The 19,396-nt window shown below is 54.4% G+C and overlaps 1 protein-coding gene across 4 annotated transcripts in view; it reads right to left on the bottom strand.

The window, feature by feature from the left end:
* The window catches only part of LOC116944370 (serine/threonine-protein kinase BRSK2-like), a 50,693-nt gene that overhangs the window by 22,682 nt on the left and 8,615 nt on the right, over positions 1–19,396 (bottom strand). For all 4 annotated transcript variants that reach the window (XM_032957940.2, XM_032957941.2, XM_076068552.1 and 1 more), the window contains exons 2-9: positions 9,078–9,172; positions 7,931–8,016; positions 6,168–6,308; positions 4,075–4,191; positions 3,467–3,500; positions 2,636–2,704; positions 2,327–2,473; positions 2,073–2,107 (exon numbers count right to left, since the gene is read on the bottom strand). In XM_032957940.2, the coding sequence (XP_032813831.1) occupies positions 2,073–2,107; positions 2,327–2,473; positions 2,636–2,704; positions 3,467–3,500; positions 4,075–4,191; positions 6,168–6,308; positions 7,931–8,016; positions 9,078–9,172 (724 nt within the window). The remainder of the gene's footprint in view (positions 1–2,072; positions 2,108–2,326; positions 2,474–2,635; positions 2,705–3,466; positions 3,501–4,074; positions 4,192–6,167; positions 6,309–7,930; positions 8,017–9,077; positions 9,173–19,396) is intronic.

Genomic DNA, 19,396 nt, shown 5'->3' on the forward strand with positions numbered 1-19,396 from the left:
ACCTTGCGGGCGCTGCAGGATTTCAGTCCTTCACGGCGTAGTGTGTTACCAATTGTTTTCTTGGAGACTATGGTCCCAGTTGCCTTGAGATCATTGACAAGATCCTCCCGTGTAGTTCTGGGCTGATTACTCACCGTTCTCATGATCATTGCAACTCCACAAGGTGAGATCTTGCATGGAGCCCCAGGCCGAGGGAGATTGACAGTAATTTTGTGTTTATTCCATTTGCGAAAAATCGCACCAACTGTTGTCACCTTCTCACCAAGCTGCTTGGCAATGGTCTTGTAGCCCATTCCAGCCTTGTCTAGGTCTACAATCTTGTCCCTGAATCCTTGGAGAGCTCTTTGGTCTTGGCCATGGTGGAGAGTTTGGAATCTGATTGATTGATTGATTGCTTCTGTGGACAGGTGCCTTTTATACAGGTAACAAGCTGAGATTAGGAGCACTCCCTTTAAGAGTGTACTTCTAATCTCAGCTCGTTACCTGTATAAAAGACACCTGGGAGCCAGTAATCTTTCTGATTGAGAGGGGGTCAAATACTTACTTCCCTCATTAAAATGCAAATCAATTTATAACATTTTTGACATGCGTTTTTCTGGATTTTTTTGTTGTTATTCTGTCTCTCACTGTTCAAATAAACCTACCATTAAAATTATAGACTGATCATTTCTTTGTCAGTGGGCAAATGTACAAAATCAGCAGGGGATCAAATACTTTTTCCCTCACTGTAGATTTAAAACGAATCTCTTTTAGAACTGCTTTTTTGCGTTCAGTTCGTTTGTCCTTCCATCCGCACCTCCGATAAGAACGGTTGGCGACGTATGGTGCGAAAGAAGCTCAACATTGTACGTACGCAAGCTAAAGCGAATGCCCTCTTCATTTCAAACAACGAAGCGTTTTAGGAGGTGGCTGATGGGTAGGTGGAGCAGTGAGACCGTTTTGTTCTGCAATTGAGTCGTTGCGACCACTCATCTGGAACTGGTTGATTGACGCAGTTGCCCGGATTGAGGACAGCAAATTTTATTTGTGTTTGATATGTTACCCTAGACAGCCTCACCGCTCGTCTTTGCCCCATTGCACAAGTGCCGTTTCAACTTTGAGTGCAGCATCTAACACGGTGGCTAGGAGGTCGCGGGTTCGATCCCGAACCCTGACGCCTGCTGCTGTATATTTGGATTTTGTGTGTGTCTCTCTCTCTCTCATCATCACCACGGTGGCTAGGATATGTTAACTACCTCGCCTGGTATGCAGGAAGTCACGGGTTAGATCCCGAACCCTGACGCATGCTGCTGTATATTTGGAGTTTGCGTGTCGCTCTCTCTCTCTCATCATCACCACGGTGGCTAAGAGATGTTAACTACCTCACCTGGTATGCAAGAGATCGTGGGTTCGATCCCGACCCTGACGCCTGCTGCTGTATATTTGGAGATTGCGTCTCTCTCTCTCCATGGTTGCGTGTATTTTTCTCCGGGTCCTCCGGTTTTCCCCTCCACATTTATCATCAACATCACACTTGTAGAGTATTTGGCCGCTATACATTTCCACGTGATGATGAGTCACTTCATTGAGCTATCATTCGTGGCCACGTCGCTTAAGGAAACGAGCTACATAGCTCAGTGGGCCTTACCTGGTAAAATAAAATACAAATTGCTTTAATGATGGTGATGACAATGTAGGTAGTTTTGATGATGATGGCATTGGTGATGATGATGCTCCTGATAATCGTGGGAACGATGAGGGTGACGATGTTAACGGTGTAGATGCTGCTGCTGCTGCTGACGGTGGTGATGTTTTACTCGCCGAGCATCACGACTCTTTTTTTTTTAGGAGGGTCCTGCCAAGTCCCCGTGTCCCGATCGAGGAACCATTGGGCCGTGACGCCGGCAACGCAACGGCCTGTCTCCCATGATCCGCAATCACTGCGCTCGCGTGCATGCATACATGCGTGTGCGCTCGCGTGCATGCGTGTGTGTGTGCTCGCGTGCATGCGCGTGCGTGCGTGTGCGCTCGCGTGCATGCGTGCGTGCGTGTGTGTGCGTGCATGCATGTGCGTGCGTGCGTGCGTCACTCACGCGAGGAACCACGTGTGCTTCTGTATCTGTTCCAGCTGCGACACAACAGAAAGAACCGGACTCGTTAAACCACAGTCATCGTCACGATCATCATCATCATCAAGAGCCATGATCTTATCCACTGCTGGATAAAGGCCGCCCACCCCTCCCCAAGCTCTCGTGCGGGGAGTTGGAGGTGGGTGAGGGTGTGGGGTGGGGCGGGGGGGGGGGCATGGGGGAGGGAGGGGGGTGGGGATGCGTAGGGGGGCGGCTACCGTGATGCGCCGGGTGGCGTCCACGTCGATCATCCCGCGCAGCAGCGCCTGGCAGTCGGGGGGGATGAAGTGCGGCATGTGGAACACGCCGCGCTTCACCTTCTCCAGCAGCTGGCGCAGGTTGTCGTCGTCGAACGGCAAGGCGCCCTGCGGGGGGGGGAGCGGGGCGACACCGTCAACGTCATCGTCTAACGTTTCCGTCGATGCCGTCGTCCTCGGCGATCATCGCGATCGTCACGGAGGCACGGCCGGGGGGCGACGGCGGCGGCGGCGTCGTCGCGGCGACCGTGGCGATGGCCGCTCCCTCACCACGAGCAGCGCGAACAGGATGACCCCGCAGCTCCACACGTCCGCCTTCCTCCCGTCGTACTTCTCCCCCTGAAAATATAAAACGGCAGCCGCGAATGTCAACGGCAAAAGTCTCGACTGTCCGGGCTGCTGGAGTAACCGTGCTTGCGGATTCAATACAAATATATTGACAGGGTGGGCTCATTTCATCGTTGGCTGCTCCTCACTCGTCGAGGGTCGGCGACGCGGTAAACACGTCGACAGGTGAACCGACAATGTCGTCGTCATCTTCACCCACCCCCCCCCCCGTGCTGTATCAGTAAACAACACAATGGCGTTCTGCAAGCCAACTGACATTTGCGTTGCATTTTCCGTGGGCCGGGCGTGGCTGCTGGCCACCGACCCCCTCGTGTGCTGTGCCGGCCTTCGTGCGTCTTACCCTGGAACCTCAACAGTCTATTAGAGGCTATACGGGGGGTCTTTGTCTTTGTGCGGTGTTTGCGTGCGAGCGAGCGAGCGAGTGGGTGGGTGCGTGCGTGGGGAGCGGCAGCGCGCTGCGCTACGAACCTGGCAGCCCGGGTTCGATTCCCGCTCACGGCCAACACCAAGTGACGATTATCTGAACCGGTCCTGGGCCTCCCCTAAATCGACTCAGCCTCAAATGAGTACCTGGTGTAGCGGTGTGTAAACATCGTCACTGGGGAGACAAAGGCGGCCGGGCGTGGTGTTGGCCACCCACCCCCTCGTGTGCCGTGCCGGCCTTCATAGGTGCTCGCTAACAGCACTTGCCCCAACAGTCTGCTAAGGCTACACGGGGGGGTCTTTGTGTGTGTGTGTCTGTGCGACTCTCACCCGAATAACTTCTGGGCAGGCATAGTGAGGAGACCTGGACACACGGCACAGATAGCACAGCACCCACACACACACCCACACGGTCACATGGTCACACGTACACGGGGCACGTGGCTCTCTGGCTCAAGCGAGCGAGCCATGGCTTAACTTGAGCCAGGCCGAGGCTGAGCCACTCGCTCACGCCGTGGAGAGCGGTGACGTAGTGGTTAGCGCGCCGCGCTACGAACCCGGCGACCCGAGTTTCGGTTCTCGCTCACGGCCAACACCACAGTGACGAAATATTTGAACTCGCCCTGGGCCTTCGCTAGGTCGACTCGGCCTCAAATGAGTACCTGTGCAGTGTGTAAACATTGCCACTAGGGGAGACAAAGGCGGCCGGGCGTGGCGCTGGCCACCTACCCAATGGTGTGCCGTGCCGGCCTTCATAAGTGGTCGCGAACAGCACTTGCGATACGGACGATCTTTTACTTTGGTTGTGGTGGTGGTTGTGGTGGTCGTGGTGGTAGTGGTGGTTGTCGTGGTGGTGGTCGTAGTTGGTGGTTGTCGTGGTTGGTGGTCGTGGCATTGGCGGTATCGGTGGTGGTGGTGGCGGTGGCGGCGACGCTCACCCACAGCTCGTCTCCAGCAGGCTGTCTCCGACCTGCAGCGAGGCCATGCCGAAGTCGGCGATGCGGATGTTGTTCTTCTCGTCCAGCAGGAGGTTCTCCGGCTTCAGGTCGCGGTGGCTGGCGACGGCAGCGACCGCGCGCACGCGTCACCGCACACGTCACCGCACGCGTCACCGCACGCGTCACCGCACGCGTCACCGCACACGTCACCGCACGCGTCACCGCACACGTCACCGCACACGTCACCGCACGCGTCACCGCACACGTCACCGCACACGTCACCGCACGCGTCACCGCACGCGTCACCGCACACGTCACCGCACGCGGCCCGCGCCGCGCTCTCCCGATCGCAAGGTGCGCCGTTATTATCGCCGCGACGGGGGACGACGCATTGCGATACCGCCGTTGAGAGTCGCCTGCACCGCCGTGGGCCGCTCGTGGGCCCGGGCACCACTGCCGGGCTTGTCGTGCCGAGCGGACCCTGCGTGGGGGACGCTGTCTGCCACGGTGATAACCGGGGGCCCCGGCGCGGCGAGGTCCCGTGCCACCGAACGCCCTCCCCCCCACCTGCTGCTGCTGCTCCCTCGTGGTGTCAATCACCCCCCCCCCCACCCCACCCACTCCCCTCACGGCTGCTGCTGATGATGATTGACAACGGGCACATGTTTGAGGTGCGTCGTGAGGGTGGGCTGGTGGTGGAGGAGGAAGTTGGTGTAGGGGGTGGGCTGGTGGTGGAGGAGGAAGTTGGTGTAGGGGTGGGCTGGTGATGGAGGAGGAGGTTGGTGTAGGGGTGGGCTGGTGGTGGAGGAGGAAGTTGGTGTAGGGGGTGGGCTGGTGGTGGAGGAGGAGGTTGGTGTAGGGGGTGGGCTGGTGGTGGAGGAGGAGGTTGGTGTAGGGGGTGGGCTGGTGGTGGAGGAGGAGGTTGGTGTAGGGGGTGGGCTGGTGGTGGAGGAGGAGGTTGGTGTAGGGGTGGGCTGGTGGTGGAGGATGAGGTTGGTGTAGGGGGTGGGCTGGTGGTGGAGGAGGTTGGTGTAGGGGGTGGGCTGGTGGTGGAGGAGGAGGTTGGTGTAGGGGTGGGCTGGTGGAGGAGGACGAGGTTGGTGTAGGGGTGGGCTGGTGGTACAGGACGAGGTTGGTGTATGAGGTGGGCTGGTGGTGGAGGACGAGGTTGGTGTAGGGGGTGGGCTGGTGGTGGAGGACGAGGTTGGTGTAGGGGGTGGGCTGGTGGTGGAGGAGGAGGTTGGTGCAGGTAATTTAAATGCCATTGACTCGGCAATCTCCTCTGGGGCGTAAACACGAGCGTCACGCTCCGGAACAACAACAACAACAACTCATCATCATTTACACAACGCAACAGCCTGGGGCGTGATGTGTGGACTCTTAATAGCTACAAAGCGAAAAATCCCGCATACAGCCCACGCTGCCTGCGTGGAGCTGCACGCAGGCAGCGTGGAGCAAGTGCTGTCCGTAAGGTCAACGCGCTACACGAGGAGGTGGTGCGATTAGCACCATGCCCGGCCGCCTTTGTTTCCCCAATGGTGATGTATTTTACACACCGAGAGAAGGTGTACACTTAAGGCTGAGTCGACCTAGGGGACGTCCAGGACCAGTGTCAGATATTCACCACCGATATTGTGGCTGTCAGCGGGAATCGAACTCGGGTCGCCGCAGTGAGCTAACCGCTGCCATCGCTCCCAACACAGACACGCACACACAGCCGTGTGCACGTGCGTGTGTGTGTGTGTGCATACGTGTCTACGTGTGTTAGTGTGTGTGCATGTGCGTGTGTGCATGTGCACGTGCGTGTGCGTACACGTGCGTCTGTGTACACGTGCGTGTGTGTGTGCGCACGTGTACACGTGTGTACACGCGTGTGCGTACACGTGTGTGTGCGTACACGCGTGTGCGTACACGTGTGTGCGTACACGTGTGTGTGCGTACACGTGCGTGTGTGTACACGTGCGTGTGTGTACACGTACGTGTGTGTGTACACGTGCGTGTGTGCGTGCGCGTGTGTGTACATGTGTGTGTATGCGTGTGTACACGCGTGTGCGTACACGTGCGTGTACGCGAACACGTGCGTGTGTGCTCACCAGATGGAGTGACTGTGGCAGAAGTCGAGGGCGGAGATGATTTGCCGGAAAAACTTTCGCGCCTCTTTGGGCGTGAGCCGTCCCTTCTTCACGAGGTAGTCAAAGAGCTCGCCCCCAGAGACGTGCTCCAGCACCAGGTACCTGGGGCAGAGGTGGGCGCACCAGCACGTGGTCTATCCACTGCTGGATGACGCGCTCCCCTCCCCCCCCCACCACCCCCCGAGGAGAGCCGGTGGCCGTCCATCACGGCCAAGGCGCAGCCCCTGCAACTGCTCGCTCAGCCCACCGCTCAGCCCACCGCTCAGCCCACCGCTCAGAGCAAGCTCTCGACGAGGGCGTTTGGTCGCTGCCTACCCGTCCACGCACGCCTGCCGGACGCGCCCAACACCTCGCCCAACCGCACTGTGTCTCTGTGTGTCTCTGTGTGTCTCTGTGTGTCTCTGTGTGTCTCTGTGTGTCTCTGTGTGTCTCTGTGTGTCTCTGTGTGTCTCCGTGTGTCTCCGTGTGTCTCCGTGTGTCTCCGTGTGTCTCCGTGTGTCTCCGTGTGTCTACGTGTGTCTCCGTGTGTCTCCGTGTGTCTCCGTGTCTCTATGTCGCTGTGTCTCTGTGTCGCTGTGCCTCTGTGTCGCCGTGTCTCCGTGTCTCCGTGTCACTGTGTCTCCGTGTCACTGTGTCTCTGCGCCGCTGTGTCTCTGTGTGCCAGTTGATGTGGATGATGGTGATGTTGATGGTGGTGATAATAATAATAATGGTGGTCATGGTGGTGGTTATAGTGGTGGACCCCTCTTACGGAACATCTGCGCTGGTTAGAAACATTCAGGCTAGCCTGCCTACGATCCATCCTGGGTTTAGCCAGGTTGGATTGTGTGAGGAGCTCACAAATCCTTGAAAGATCTGGACAGATTCACATGTGTGAACTCCTCCGGCAGGCAAGGCTGCGTTGGCTGGGTCATGTAGCCCGCATGCCCAGCCACCGCATATTTCTGTTTGGTCGCATAGACCGGGCTAAATGGGCACGACACGGGCTGGAGAAGAGATGGACTGATGCGGTACGGGTGGATGTAGAGCTGAGTGGACTTGCCAATGACTGGTACCAGCAGTGTATCAAGATCGGCCTCTGTGGAGGAGGCTCGTGAAGGACGCTACTGGGCAGTTGGAGGCAGTCGCCCTCCAACAACAACGGAGGGCGGAGGAGCGACGCTCAACAACAACGAGCGGAGTGCCGGGCGGCTAAAACACAGCAGGTTGGCACAGTAGGGGGTACAGGTGGTGTATCGGCCAGTCATCTCAATCAGTCGACCCATGGCACCTGCTGGGACTGTCCCGTGACCTCCTTCCAGCGGGCGTTCGACACTTCACGTGACCTTAACGTGCACATGGCCTGGCACAAGCATCACGGTGACGACAACCGCCTTTGTTGTTAATGGTGGTGATGGTAGTGGTAATGGTGATAGTGTAGCGGTTAGCGCGCTGCACTATGAGCCCGGCGACCCGAGTTCGATTCCCGCTCACCGCCAACACCAATGACGATTATCTGAACCGGTCCTGGGCCTCCAGGACCGGATCAGATAATGAGTACCTGGTGCGGTGTGTAAACATCGCCACTGGGGAGACAAAGGCGGTCGGGCGTGGTGCTGGCCACACCCACCCCCTCGTGGACGGTTCCGGTCTTCATAGGTGCTCGCTAACAGCACTTGCCGCTACAGTCTGCTAAGGCTATAAGGGGCCTTTGGTGATGGTGGTGGCGATGGTGGTGGACTCACAGGTTCTTCTTGTTTTCATAGACATCGTGTAACTTGAGGATGTGTGGATGCTCGATCAGTTTCAGGATCGCAATCTCTCGCTCCACCTACAAACGCACAAAACAAAGACAAAGATCCCCCGTGGAGCCTTAACAGACTGTAGGGGCAAGTGCTGTTAGGGAACGCCTATGAAGGCCGGCACGGTGCACGAGAAGGTGGGTGGCCAGCAACCACTCCCAGCATCCTTAGTCTCCCCAGTGGCGATGTTTACACACCGCACCAGGTACTCATTTGAGGCTGAGTCGACCTAGGGGAGACCCAGGGCTGGTTCAGATAATCACCACCAGTGTTGGCCGTGAGCGGGAATTGAACTCGGGTCGCCGGGTTCGTAGCGCAGCGTGCTAAGGGACCATCCTCCCTGTACGCACGCGGACTTTTTACACCCCCCCCGCCCCCCCCCAACCTGCGTACGTACGCTTGATGCCCCCCCCGAATCCTATAGAACGGCCGATATTATCAATCTAGGCAGAAACGATCAAGGATTAATAATATTAACGTGTTTAAGCAAACGGATAGTCCACCGCCGGCTGCATTAAATAATTCAGTTGCGTACCTTGGCCACTTATTTTGCTGAGCTGCATGATAGCTCGCAGTCAGGGGGGTACGGTGGCACGCAAGTGACACCTCTCCCACAGTCCCACCTCTCCCGGTAGTACTTGTTGTCTGACAGCTGAAGAAACTGAACTGTGGCTCATTTGAAGGCCAATGTAGACAAATTATTACCGAGGCTTCACCCCCCCCCCCCCACACCATTTCCTATACGTACATTGCCAGTAGACCCCCCATACACAAGCGTACGCATTTGGGTTAACCCCCTCTCCATGCGCACGTACTGAATGGATGGCCCCTAACCGCTGTATCAATGCTCCCCACCACACACACAGACCGAAGCACACATCGGCAGTAATCCGCAAAGACACATAGGCAGAGAGTGAGCGGCGGGTGTGTGAGCGAGCGAGCGAGCGGGTGAATGCGTGAGAAGATGAGCGAGTGAACGGGTAAGTGAGCGGGCGAGTTAGTTAGTGAGCGGTGGGTGAGTGACTGAGTGAACGGGCAAAGAAGTGAGCGAATGGGCAGGTGAGTGAGCGAGCGAGCGGACGATTCAGACCTTCATGAGCACAGACTGGCTGAGCTTTTCCCGGTTGACGATTTTAATGGCAACCTTTTTGGTGGTGACGCAGTGAACGCCGAGTTTCACGAGACCTGCGCACACGCGGAGAGGAGGAGGAGGAGGAGGGGGAGATGGAGAGCGACACAAACCATCATCACACTCATCACCAGCATCATTCCCATCACTATCAACACCATAATCAATCAATACCATCGCGATCAATGCCACCGATGGTCGCTTTGTCCAGGAACTCAACTCAGACATTTGGGTTTCATAGTGCAGTGTGTAAACCGCTGTGCCATCCTTCAACAACAACAACAACAGCGGTTGTGAAATCACCATGGCGCTTGTGCCAGGCTAGGTGCACCATGAGACCACGTGAACTGTCGAAGGCTGTCGCATCTGGCGGGAGGTAACGAGACAGACCCAGGTGCCACGGGGGTAGACCGACTGAGATGACTAGTAGATGCACCACATGTGCTCCCTACTGACCCAACCGTACACACAGACGAAGACCCTCCATATAGCCTGCAGACACGTTTGGGGCAAGAGCACACAGACATTGACGAAACAGACACACACACACATACAGCGCTGCTGCTGGGGGAGGTGGCGATGGTTATGGTGGTGGTGGTGGTGGCGGTGGTGGCGGCGGTGGTGGCGGCGGTGGTGGTGGCGGTGGTGGTGGTGGCGGCGGCGTGTGCTCCACGCCCTTCACAGCTTATTAAGCAGATAAAACACCGCCGGAGGGAGGCGTGCCTCGGGGGGCAGTGGGGGGGGGACGATTACTGTTTAGCCAGAGCGTGCGAGCGGCGCGATAGAGTGTGAGAGTGTCGGTGTCAGTGCGTGTGGGAGAATCGGTGTCAGGGTATCTGTGTGCGCGTGTCCACGTGTCACCGCGCGCGCGTGTCCACGTGCGTGTCCACGTGTTACCGCGCGCGCGCGCGCGCGCGTGTCAATGTTATTAACTTTGGGCCATTTTTTTGAAATGCTGGACATTTCGGCACCGCTCCCCAGACCCTCTAGGGAAGCGTCGAGAGCGGCCTCTGCCGACCGTCTACCCCCGCAGTTCCTAGCCAGTGAAGCAGCGGCCTCTCGGTAATCGGCTTTGGGCAGAGGGGACGGAGGCTGCGGCGAGGTTAACGCGCAGGAGAAATCCTAAACGTGCGCGGGAGAATGTCTGCGCCACGTTGCGGAGACAAGACACCGCAAGCCTCCCTGTCTCTTTCCACTGCAGTAAAAAATATAAATCACGAGGCGCAAACGTGGAGGGGACGCGGATAGGGGGCGAGGGTGGGGGGTGAGGGTGGGGGGCGAGGGTGGGGGACGAGGGTGGGGGGCGAGGGTGGGGGACGAGGGTGGGGGGCGACGGTGGGGGCCGACACGTGGAGGGGACGCGGGCGCCATGCCAGACAAATTGAGAACTGTTGACCTCTAGGTCGTTGAGGTCACATTCGGTTGGTACATTTGCCGGCTTGACCAATGTACCCCGTCGTGTGTTCCGGTGTTTCGAGTTTAAATCTACCAGGCACGCGTGTGGGTGTGCGTGTTTTTACACCGTTGCTTGAGCACACGACCATCAAGGGCCAACACGCCATGCGGCAAGCAACGACCTGCACCACTCTCAAAGTTGTGGGGGTGGTGGGGTGGGCATCTACCAAATCAACTCCGCAGGTAAAGCCCGTCAGCAATTGACAGGCCGTGGCAGTGACGTGCGCACGAAATCGCTCAGCCACCTGTGCATTGCACCAAATACCATCGGTAGTTCCTGAAAAAGCGAACTGCATGGTGGACCCTCTTTGCTCTCGGTGTCCGTGAACAAGGTCGATCTGGTGGGTCGGCTCGGAGCGTTGCTCGGCGACGTAGTTCGAGCGTCCTGAAATGCAACGTCGCTGGCGACAAGGGGCTGTTGTTGTCGCCGATGCTAATCGTCCACGATTTGTGCTCATCCGCTCGACCAATTACATTAGCCTGGCAGGTGACACGAGCCCCAGGTCATCCAACGTAATCATCGCCACGAGGGAGACAAAGGCGGCCGCGCGTGATGTTTGCAGTCTATTTCCTCGCGCGCCGTGCAGGTCTTCACAGGTGCTCACCAGCAGCACTTGCCCCCAAAAGTCCGTTGTGGCTATATGGGGGATCTTTGTTTTTGTATGCAAGCATGCACGTGGTCCTCCGGTTTTCCCCTAAACATTTAGAAACATAAGTTGAGACCATTTAGATTATTTCGGTGCAATAAATGTCCAAATGATGGGCCACTTTGTTGAGCGATCATTTGTGGCCAGGTCGCTTCTGAAAAATAAGTGAATACCTCAGTGGGCTTTGCCTGGTAGGATAGGGATGGTTTAGTGTTGTATTTGTATGTGTTTAGGTGAATTGTTTATCTTTCTCGTACTCTGCACAACTATCATTGTGTTTGTACTGTTTGTTGCTGTAACGTTCTTACCAGCCCCGACTGGACATCTGTGAAAAATAAACTATATAGCTCATCGGATACCTCCAGCGCAGCATAAATAAACATTCTGATTGTGATGTGTGGCGAGCGGTGGCGTCGTGGTCAGGGCACCACCGTTGTGTGGACAGAAGTTGGATTTCCTGGCCACGTCTCACATTGGTGGCGAGCGGGATTCCGAACCAGTCCTGGGCCTCCCTGGGCGTTTGCTGCTGCTGCTGCTGCTGCAGTAGTGGTGGTGATGGTGTATCTCACCGGTGGTTAGTGTATCTTACCGGTGGTGGTGAATCTCACCGGTGGTGGTGAATCTCACCGGTGGTGGTGTATCTCACCGGTGGTTAGTGTATCTCACCGGTGGTGGTGTATCTCACCGGTGGTGGTGTATCTCACCGGTGGTGGTGTATCTCACCGGTGGAGGTGTATCTCACCGGTGGTGGTGTATCTCACCGGTGGTGGTGTATCTCACCGGTGGTGGTGTATCTCACCGGTGGTGGTGTATCTCACCGGTGGTGGTGTATCTCACCGGTGGTGGTGTATCTCACCGGTGGTGGTGTATCTCACCAGTGGAGGTGTATCTCACCGGTGGTTAGTGTATCTCACCGGTGGTGGTGTATCTCACCGGTGGAGGTGTATCTCACCGGTGGTGGTGTATCTCACCGGTGGAGGTGTATCTCACCGGTGGTGGTGTATCTCACCAGTGGAGGTGTATCTCACCGGTGGTTAGTGTATCTCACCGGTGGTGGTGTATCTCACCGGTGGTGGTGTATCTCACCGGTGGTTAGTGTATCTCACCGGTGGTGGTGTATCTCACCGGTGGTGGTGTATCTCACCGGTGGTGGTGTATCTCACCGGTGGTGGTGTATCTCACCGGTGGTGGTGTATCTCACCGGCACCGTGGGAGACGAAGGCAACTGGGGCATGGTGCTGCCCACATCGCACCTCCATTAAACTAAAATTAAACTATTATTACATGGTAAAGTCACGTAGAAGGGAAACAATAAAATAATACAAATATAAAACTATAAAACAATATTGTTTTATTATTTTATTGTTTCCCTTCTACGTGACTTTACCAAAAGAACCAAGAATATGAATCCCTGCAGTCACGAAAGCTTTAAATCAAAATGTATTATTACACGCTTTCATTTAACTCACTGTTGTTGTCGTTGTTGTATCCTCAAATCTTGTAACTCAATTTTAACCCACTTCCCAATGTGGTATCGACTGCAAACTTGGTAAATGTATGTCATACTGATGACAATACTATATTCTATCATATAAAAAACACATATATTTTAAAACATTATTTTTTTATATGTTATGTTTCGGCTTGGGTCTAATTGTCCACGCTCAACTCACGTTGCCTGTAATTGGCCACGGTCCCCTTACGTTATGATGATGATGATGGGAGAGAGAGAGAGAGAGACACGCAAACTCAAAAATATAGAGCAGGCGTCAGGGTCGGGACCGAACCCACGACCTCCTGCATACCAGCCGAGGGAGTTAACATCCCCCCACCGTGATGATGATGATGATGGGAGAGAGAGAGACACGCAAACTCAAAAATATAGAGCAGGCGTCAGGGTCGGGACCGGACCCACGACCTCCCGCATACCAGGCGAGGGAGTTAACATCCCGCCACTGCAGAGCCCCGTTGCTTCGTGGCGGCCTTCAGATGTGCTCGCGAGCAGCACTTGCCCGAGTAGCTTGCGTCGAGGCCACACGGGGGACCTTTGTCTCTGCGAGCTCATCAATAAACACGCGCGCGCCTGTGTGTCCTCCACACGCGCCAGACTGGTTAACGAGGCGACCCTCGCCGGCATTGCCTCGGTCCGTGCCAGGTCTGTCGACGCTGCAAGAAATAACTCCCCGAGAAACCCGGCTGATGTAAATTGAAACCCCACTTCATGTATGAAGCATTTAAAACTGTCTATATATATGAAGTACTAGAAAAACTGTGATGACCAGACACACAGGTGTAGATGCAACAACACAGACAGACGCACACACACACACACAAATACACAAATACAAAGAATCCCCGTATAGCCTTGACAGACTTTTGGGGCAATTGCGGTTAGCGAGCAGCACCTATGAAGGCCGGAATGGCACACGTGGAGGTGGGGTGGCCAGCACCACGCCCGACCGCCTTTGTCGTCCCAGTACCGATGTTCAATACACATCGCACCAGGTACTAATTTGAGGCTGCGTCGACCTAGGGGAGGCCCAGAATCGGTTCAGATAATCGTCACTCGTGTTGGCCGTGAGCGGGAATCGTACCCGGGTCGCCACGTTTGTAGCGCAGCGCGCCGACCGCTACACCACCGCTTCCCACCACACACACACACTAACACACTTACACACTTACACACATATACACGTACACGCACTAACACACTTACACACGTATACAGACTTACGTGCATTTCAATAACGCAAATATACAAGATCACTCACGAATGCAGACTCCCCTGCCCCCCGCCCCCCCATCCAATAAAAACGGCGACGACTACGACGCATGAGCAGAGAGACTCTGAAGGACGGCGGTCAGTCTCACCACTTCGCGTGGGTACTGGGAGATGTTGCGAGATTGATATGGCGTGATATTGAGTGATATTGAGTGATATTGCGTGATACTGCGTGATAGTGATATTGAGTGATATTGTGATACTGCGTGATAGTGATATTGAGTGATATTATGTGATATTGAGTGATGTTGCGCGATGTTGTGACATTTTGTGATATTGCGAGATATTGAGTGAGTGTGATAGTGTGAGATATTGTGTGATATTGTGAGATGTTGCGAGATGTTGTGAGATATTGTGTGATATTGCATGATATTGCGAGATTGAGTGATGGTAAGATATTGTGAGATATTGCGTGATATTGTGTGATATTGTGTGATATTGTGTGATATTGTGTGATATTGCGTGATGTTGCGAGATATTGTGTGATATTGTGACGTATTGTGATATTGCGAGATACTGAGTGAGTGTGATATTGTGAGATATTGTGTGATATTGTGAGATGTTGCGAGATGTTGTGAGATATTGTGTGATATTGCATGATATTGCGAGATTGAGTGATGGTGAGATATTGTGAGATATTGCATGATATTGCGAGATTGAGTGATGGTGAGATATTGTGAGATATTGCGTGATATTGTGATACGGCATAGATGAGCATTCGCCACACAGGGGGAGTCAGCCACAACTGTCTTGTTTTGGGCAGGACCATAATAAATCAATATCTACGTTCATACACTGACAGACACGAGACAGATCCTCCGTGTAGCCTTCAACACTGTTGGGACAAATGCTTTTCGTGAGCGCTTATGAAGGCCAGCACGGCATATGCAGATGTGGAGTGGCCAGAAGTCACATTCCTGGCTGCCTTTGTCTCCCCAGTGCTGATGCTTACACACCACACCATACAGACGCATGCTAATCACACACACACACGGTAACACACAAGCTCAATAGCACGCAAACACACACAAAATTACACACACAAACACGCTCAATTACACACACACCTTCAATGACACACACGCGAGATGACATTCACGCACATGTTAGATAGCACTCACACAAACACACACTCTATTGCACAACACGCTGAATAACACACACACACACACATTCAATTTGCACACACGCGCACAATAACACGCACGCACGCACACGCCACGGTTGACCGCTATAGCATGTCAAGTAGAGAAGGGCATTGGGGCAAAATCTATAGGGACACGGTGGGGGAAGGGGGGGAGATGACGCACTGCTGCTGGTGGTGGTGGTGTTGGTTGAGACGGTAGTGATGACGATGGCTGCGATGCTGGTTGTGATCGTGGTGTTGGTGGCTGCAGTGGTGATGGTTGTGATGGTGGTGGTGTTGGTGGTCGGAGATGATGATGGTGGTGGGGATGGTTGTGATGGTGACTGTGATGATGGCTGTGATGGCTGTGATGGTAGTGATGGTGGTGGTGGTGATGATGGTGGTGGTCGAGATGGTGGCTTTGATGATGATGGTGGTTGTGATGATGGCTGTCATGGTAGTGATGGTGGTGGTGATGATGGTGGTGGTCGAGATGGTGGCTGTAATGATGGTGGTGGTGATGGTGGTGATGGTGATTATGCTGGTGATGATGCTGGTGGTGGCTGTGATGGTAGTGATGGTGATGATGGTGATGATGATGATAGTGATGGTGGTGATGACGCTGGTGGTGGTGGCTTTGATGATGGCTGTGATGGCAGTGATGATGGTGGCGATGATGATGGTGGCGATGTTGGTTGTGTTGCGCACGCAGGATACCAGAGTACCCAGAAACAAAGCCATCCAATAAGTTGGGGTGAGATGGACGAATTTCCGTTTGCATCACAGTTCCCACTCGGTTGGCAAACTGCGCCCAAAAGTAAAACGCCGCTTCACAATTCCCACTTCTAGTTGTACATATTTAAACATCCTTAAACGCATCCGAAATGCGCGTGGTGCAACCGTGAAACTCCCCACTCGTGTTTTCAGCCAATTGATTGATTTTAGATTGCCTCGTTTCTTCTTCTTCATATTCATCTTCTTCGTCTTCCTCTTCATCATTATCATCATCATTATCATTTTCATCATCTTCCAATTCCTCTTCATCATCATCATCTTCTTCTTCAAGCAAGCGAGGGCTCATTGATATCAAAAGGTCTCCAGGGAGAGATACGGCAGTGAAATATAAACACGTCATATCGGTAAGACAGATACAGCAGCAGCACAAAACAAACAGCAATCACAACTGCACAACGATTACACTCGGAAATTTAACAAAATCACGGGGGTCAAAACATGCGGAGTGGGAAGCCCGTCGAGATTCAACGGGAGCAGTAAATTAAATTAGAACGCGCGTTTTTCGTAGCCAATGCACTGATCCGTGTTTGTTTTTGGATGAGGCCACGTGGCAGTGGCTTCACGCCGATTACATTAATTTGGTATAAAACCCACAACGTGGCCTCATCCCGTGGTGATCATGTCCACCCCTCACCCCTTTCCCTTACATCAGCTATAACTTACTGTGTGGGTTTGTGGGGTATCTCTTGCTATCACAGATACCCCCCCCCTCCTCCTCCTCCTGTGCGCCACACCGGCACCGCTCGCGACACCAAACGCCAGCCGATACCGGCACCGTTCACTGCAGCTCCTACCCCTCCGCGCTGTATGCGGGACAACGATGTCTCCCCTCCACAGAGGGGATAACGGTAGCGGGGGCGAGAGTCTGCCGGCGTGCGAGCGGGTTGAGAGTGGCGTGGCGCTGGCCACCAAACCCCCTCCGTGCAAGCGGCTGTCGGCCCTTCTCAGGCCCAACCCCCGATCCCCGAGGGCCGCGGTGTGCTCACCGCCGTCGCACCACTCGCGACAGCCTGGCAAGAGCCAAAATGTGGACAAATCGAATGGGGGGGGGGGGGGGGTTGCGATGGTGGTTGCGTTTGGCACGCGGGAGAGCAAAGTGCCCAGAGAAAAATGTTGTGGTTAGGTGGATATGCAATTTCTATCTGATTCACAGTTCTAGTTGGTTGACACGCCGCACTCAAGTACAACGACACCGCCACTTCAGGCTCACACTTATGATTACCCACGCAAGTTTCAAGTTGAGTTTCAAGTTTATTTATTAGGTGTAGCCCTGTTAGCCATGTGGCTCTTGACTCGGGTGCAACCGCAACAAGCAAAAACATGAACACGGAACATCTTAAAGTTACGACGCGCAGCAGAAACATCCAGGAAAAACCAGCAAATTCTTCCAGAAATAAAAAAAACACCGTATAACAAGGCTGTGTGCAAAAATCCCAATGGGATTTAAGTAAAAAAAAAATAACAACCAAGAGACAATATAGATTAGAGTGTCTAAAGGTATCTGCGAAACGATGGCGCTGGCCACGTATAGCTCTCTCCATGAGACTCACCACTGAAGGGACACAGCGTTCGTGACGAAGGTACCCAGCTGGTGTTATAATAACACCACTGCCAACTCGCTCCATTATTACTCTTATTGTTATGGCGATCGACCTCAATAGGTGTTCACTAATGTGGACAAATTTAGCACACACACAAACACACGCATGCTTGGAATGACTCGAAACTCAATCTCACAGCTCGCGTCGTCATTACAATAGTAAATATATATTTTTAAATAAAGCTCGCGGACGGACAACCAAAATCGGCGTTGAAAATCTGCGGCGCCGATTATCCGCTTTCGCAGGGCCCCGAGAGTGATGGATTAAATCCAGGCCAACCCCGCCACGGCCAACCTTTGCCACAGCTGCCACAGCCAGGGCAGATACAAAGATCCCCCGCGTAGCCTCTAACAGACCGTCGGAGGCAAGTGCTGTTAACGAGTAGCAGCACCTGTGAAGGCCGGCAGGGCGCATGAGGGGGCGGGTGGCCAGCACCACGCCAGGCCGCCTTTGTCTCCCTCGTGGCGATGTTTTTACACAGCACCAGGTACTCATTTGAGGCTGAGTCGACCTAGGCGAGGTCCAGGACTGGTACAGATAATCGTCACTGTGGTGTTGGTCGTGAATGGGAATCGAACTCCGGTTGCCGGGTTCGTAGGGCAGCACGCTAACCGCGACATTATCACTCCACGCGACTGGGCGTCAAGTGCACCACCATGCACTGACACACAAATCGACCCTGCAAGCGACTGCTGACGTCAAATATCGTCAACCTGCCACAGAAAACTTGCCACGGCCAGCTTGACAGATCCCCGGCTCACAGCTGTACAAAGTGCCACAGCCACCTTGCCACGGGTCATGTTTGCCCGCCACAGACAGAAGGCACCGGTTGAATTTAACGCGGCCGCCTTGCCGTAGTCTGCCTGCCACGGCAACGTGCCACGGTCGACGCGACGTGGCTGCTCGAGTAACGGAAACCTTGCTATGGCAAACCCTCCCACAGAATACCTGCCACAGCTACGCCTTCAACATCCATCGTGCCACGGCAAAACTTGGAACAGCAAATCTACAAAGTCAGCCTGCCACGGCTAAATTCGCGCATTCACGTGGCATTCCTGCCACAACCGATAAGCCTGTCAGAGCCAGAAGGCATCGGAAAGATTGCCACATTCACGCCCTGCCACAACATTAACTGCCACGCAAACATTATTCAGCGTCGGTGCCACGGGTATTATGCAGCCTTTGGCCTGCCATAGACCCTCTTCCACACCCACGCTTGCCACATACATCCGGCCAACTTGCCACAGCAACTCTCGATGGCCAATTCTGTCACAGCCACCCTGCCACAGCAACAGCACCAGCACCACGGAAACCCTGCTACAACCAAAACTATGCCACAATCAATATTTACACGGACAAACGTGCCACGTGCGAACGTGCCACGGCTCACGTTAATAGATCGTTAAGCTCGTTGGTCCCACGTCAACCAACGCTGGCGCAACGTGTCGCATGTTTGCTGGGGAGTTCGGGAGGATCCCTTTAAATCGCGCCGTGTCCCTTTAAGACGCAGTGCGCAGGGCCCCTTTAAGAGCTGTCCTTTTCAGCACCCGCAGCTTGTGCACAGCGCAGTGCCCTGCAAGCAGCCGCTCACGGATATTGCCACGCATTGTCACGCGGGCGCCTTGTATCGATCTACTCCTGGATGGAAGCCTCCCCACGCCTTTCAGTGATGGGGGTTGGTTGAATAACCATACTTCACCACACTGGTCACTGCGGGGTCGGCGAAGGCCACGTGCAGTATATAGCCGCACGATAAACACTTAATGAGATTCAAATTAGTACCGGAATGTGTTATTTTTTTCCACGTAAACTAAAAAGACCTCAGTGCAGTGCTGCGTTTAATCCCCTTATTAAGCTTAGGGCAATGCGAAGCA

Source organism: Petromyzon marinus, chromosome 21 (assembly GCF_048934315.1).
Source record: "Petromyzon marinus isolate PM22_M1 ecotype Great Lakes invasive population chromosome 21, UKy_Petmar_22M1.pri1.0, whole genome shotgun sequence".
In the NCBI taxonomy this organism is placed as follows: Eukaryota; Metazoa; Chordata; class Hyperoartia; order Petromyzontiformes; family Petromyzontidae; genus Petromyzon; species Petromyzon marinus.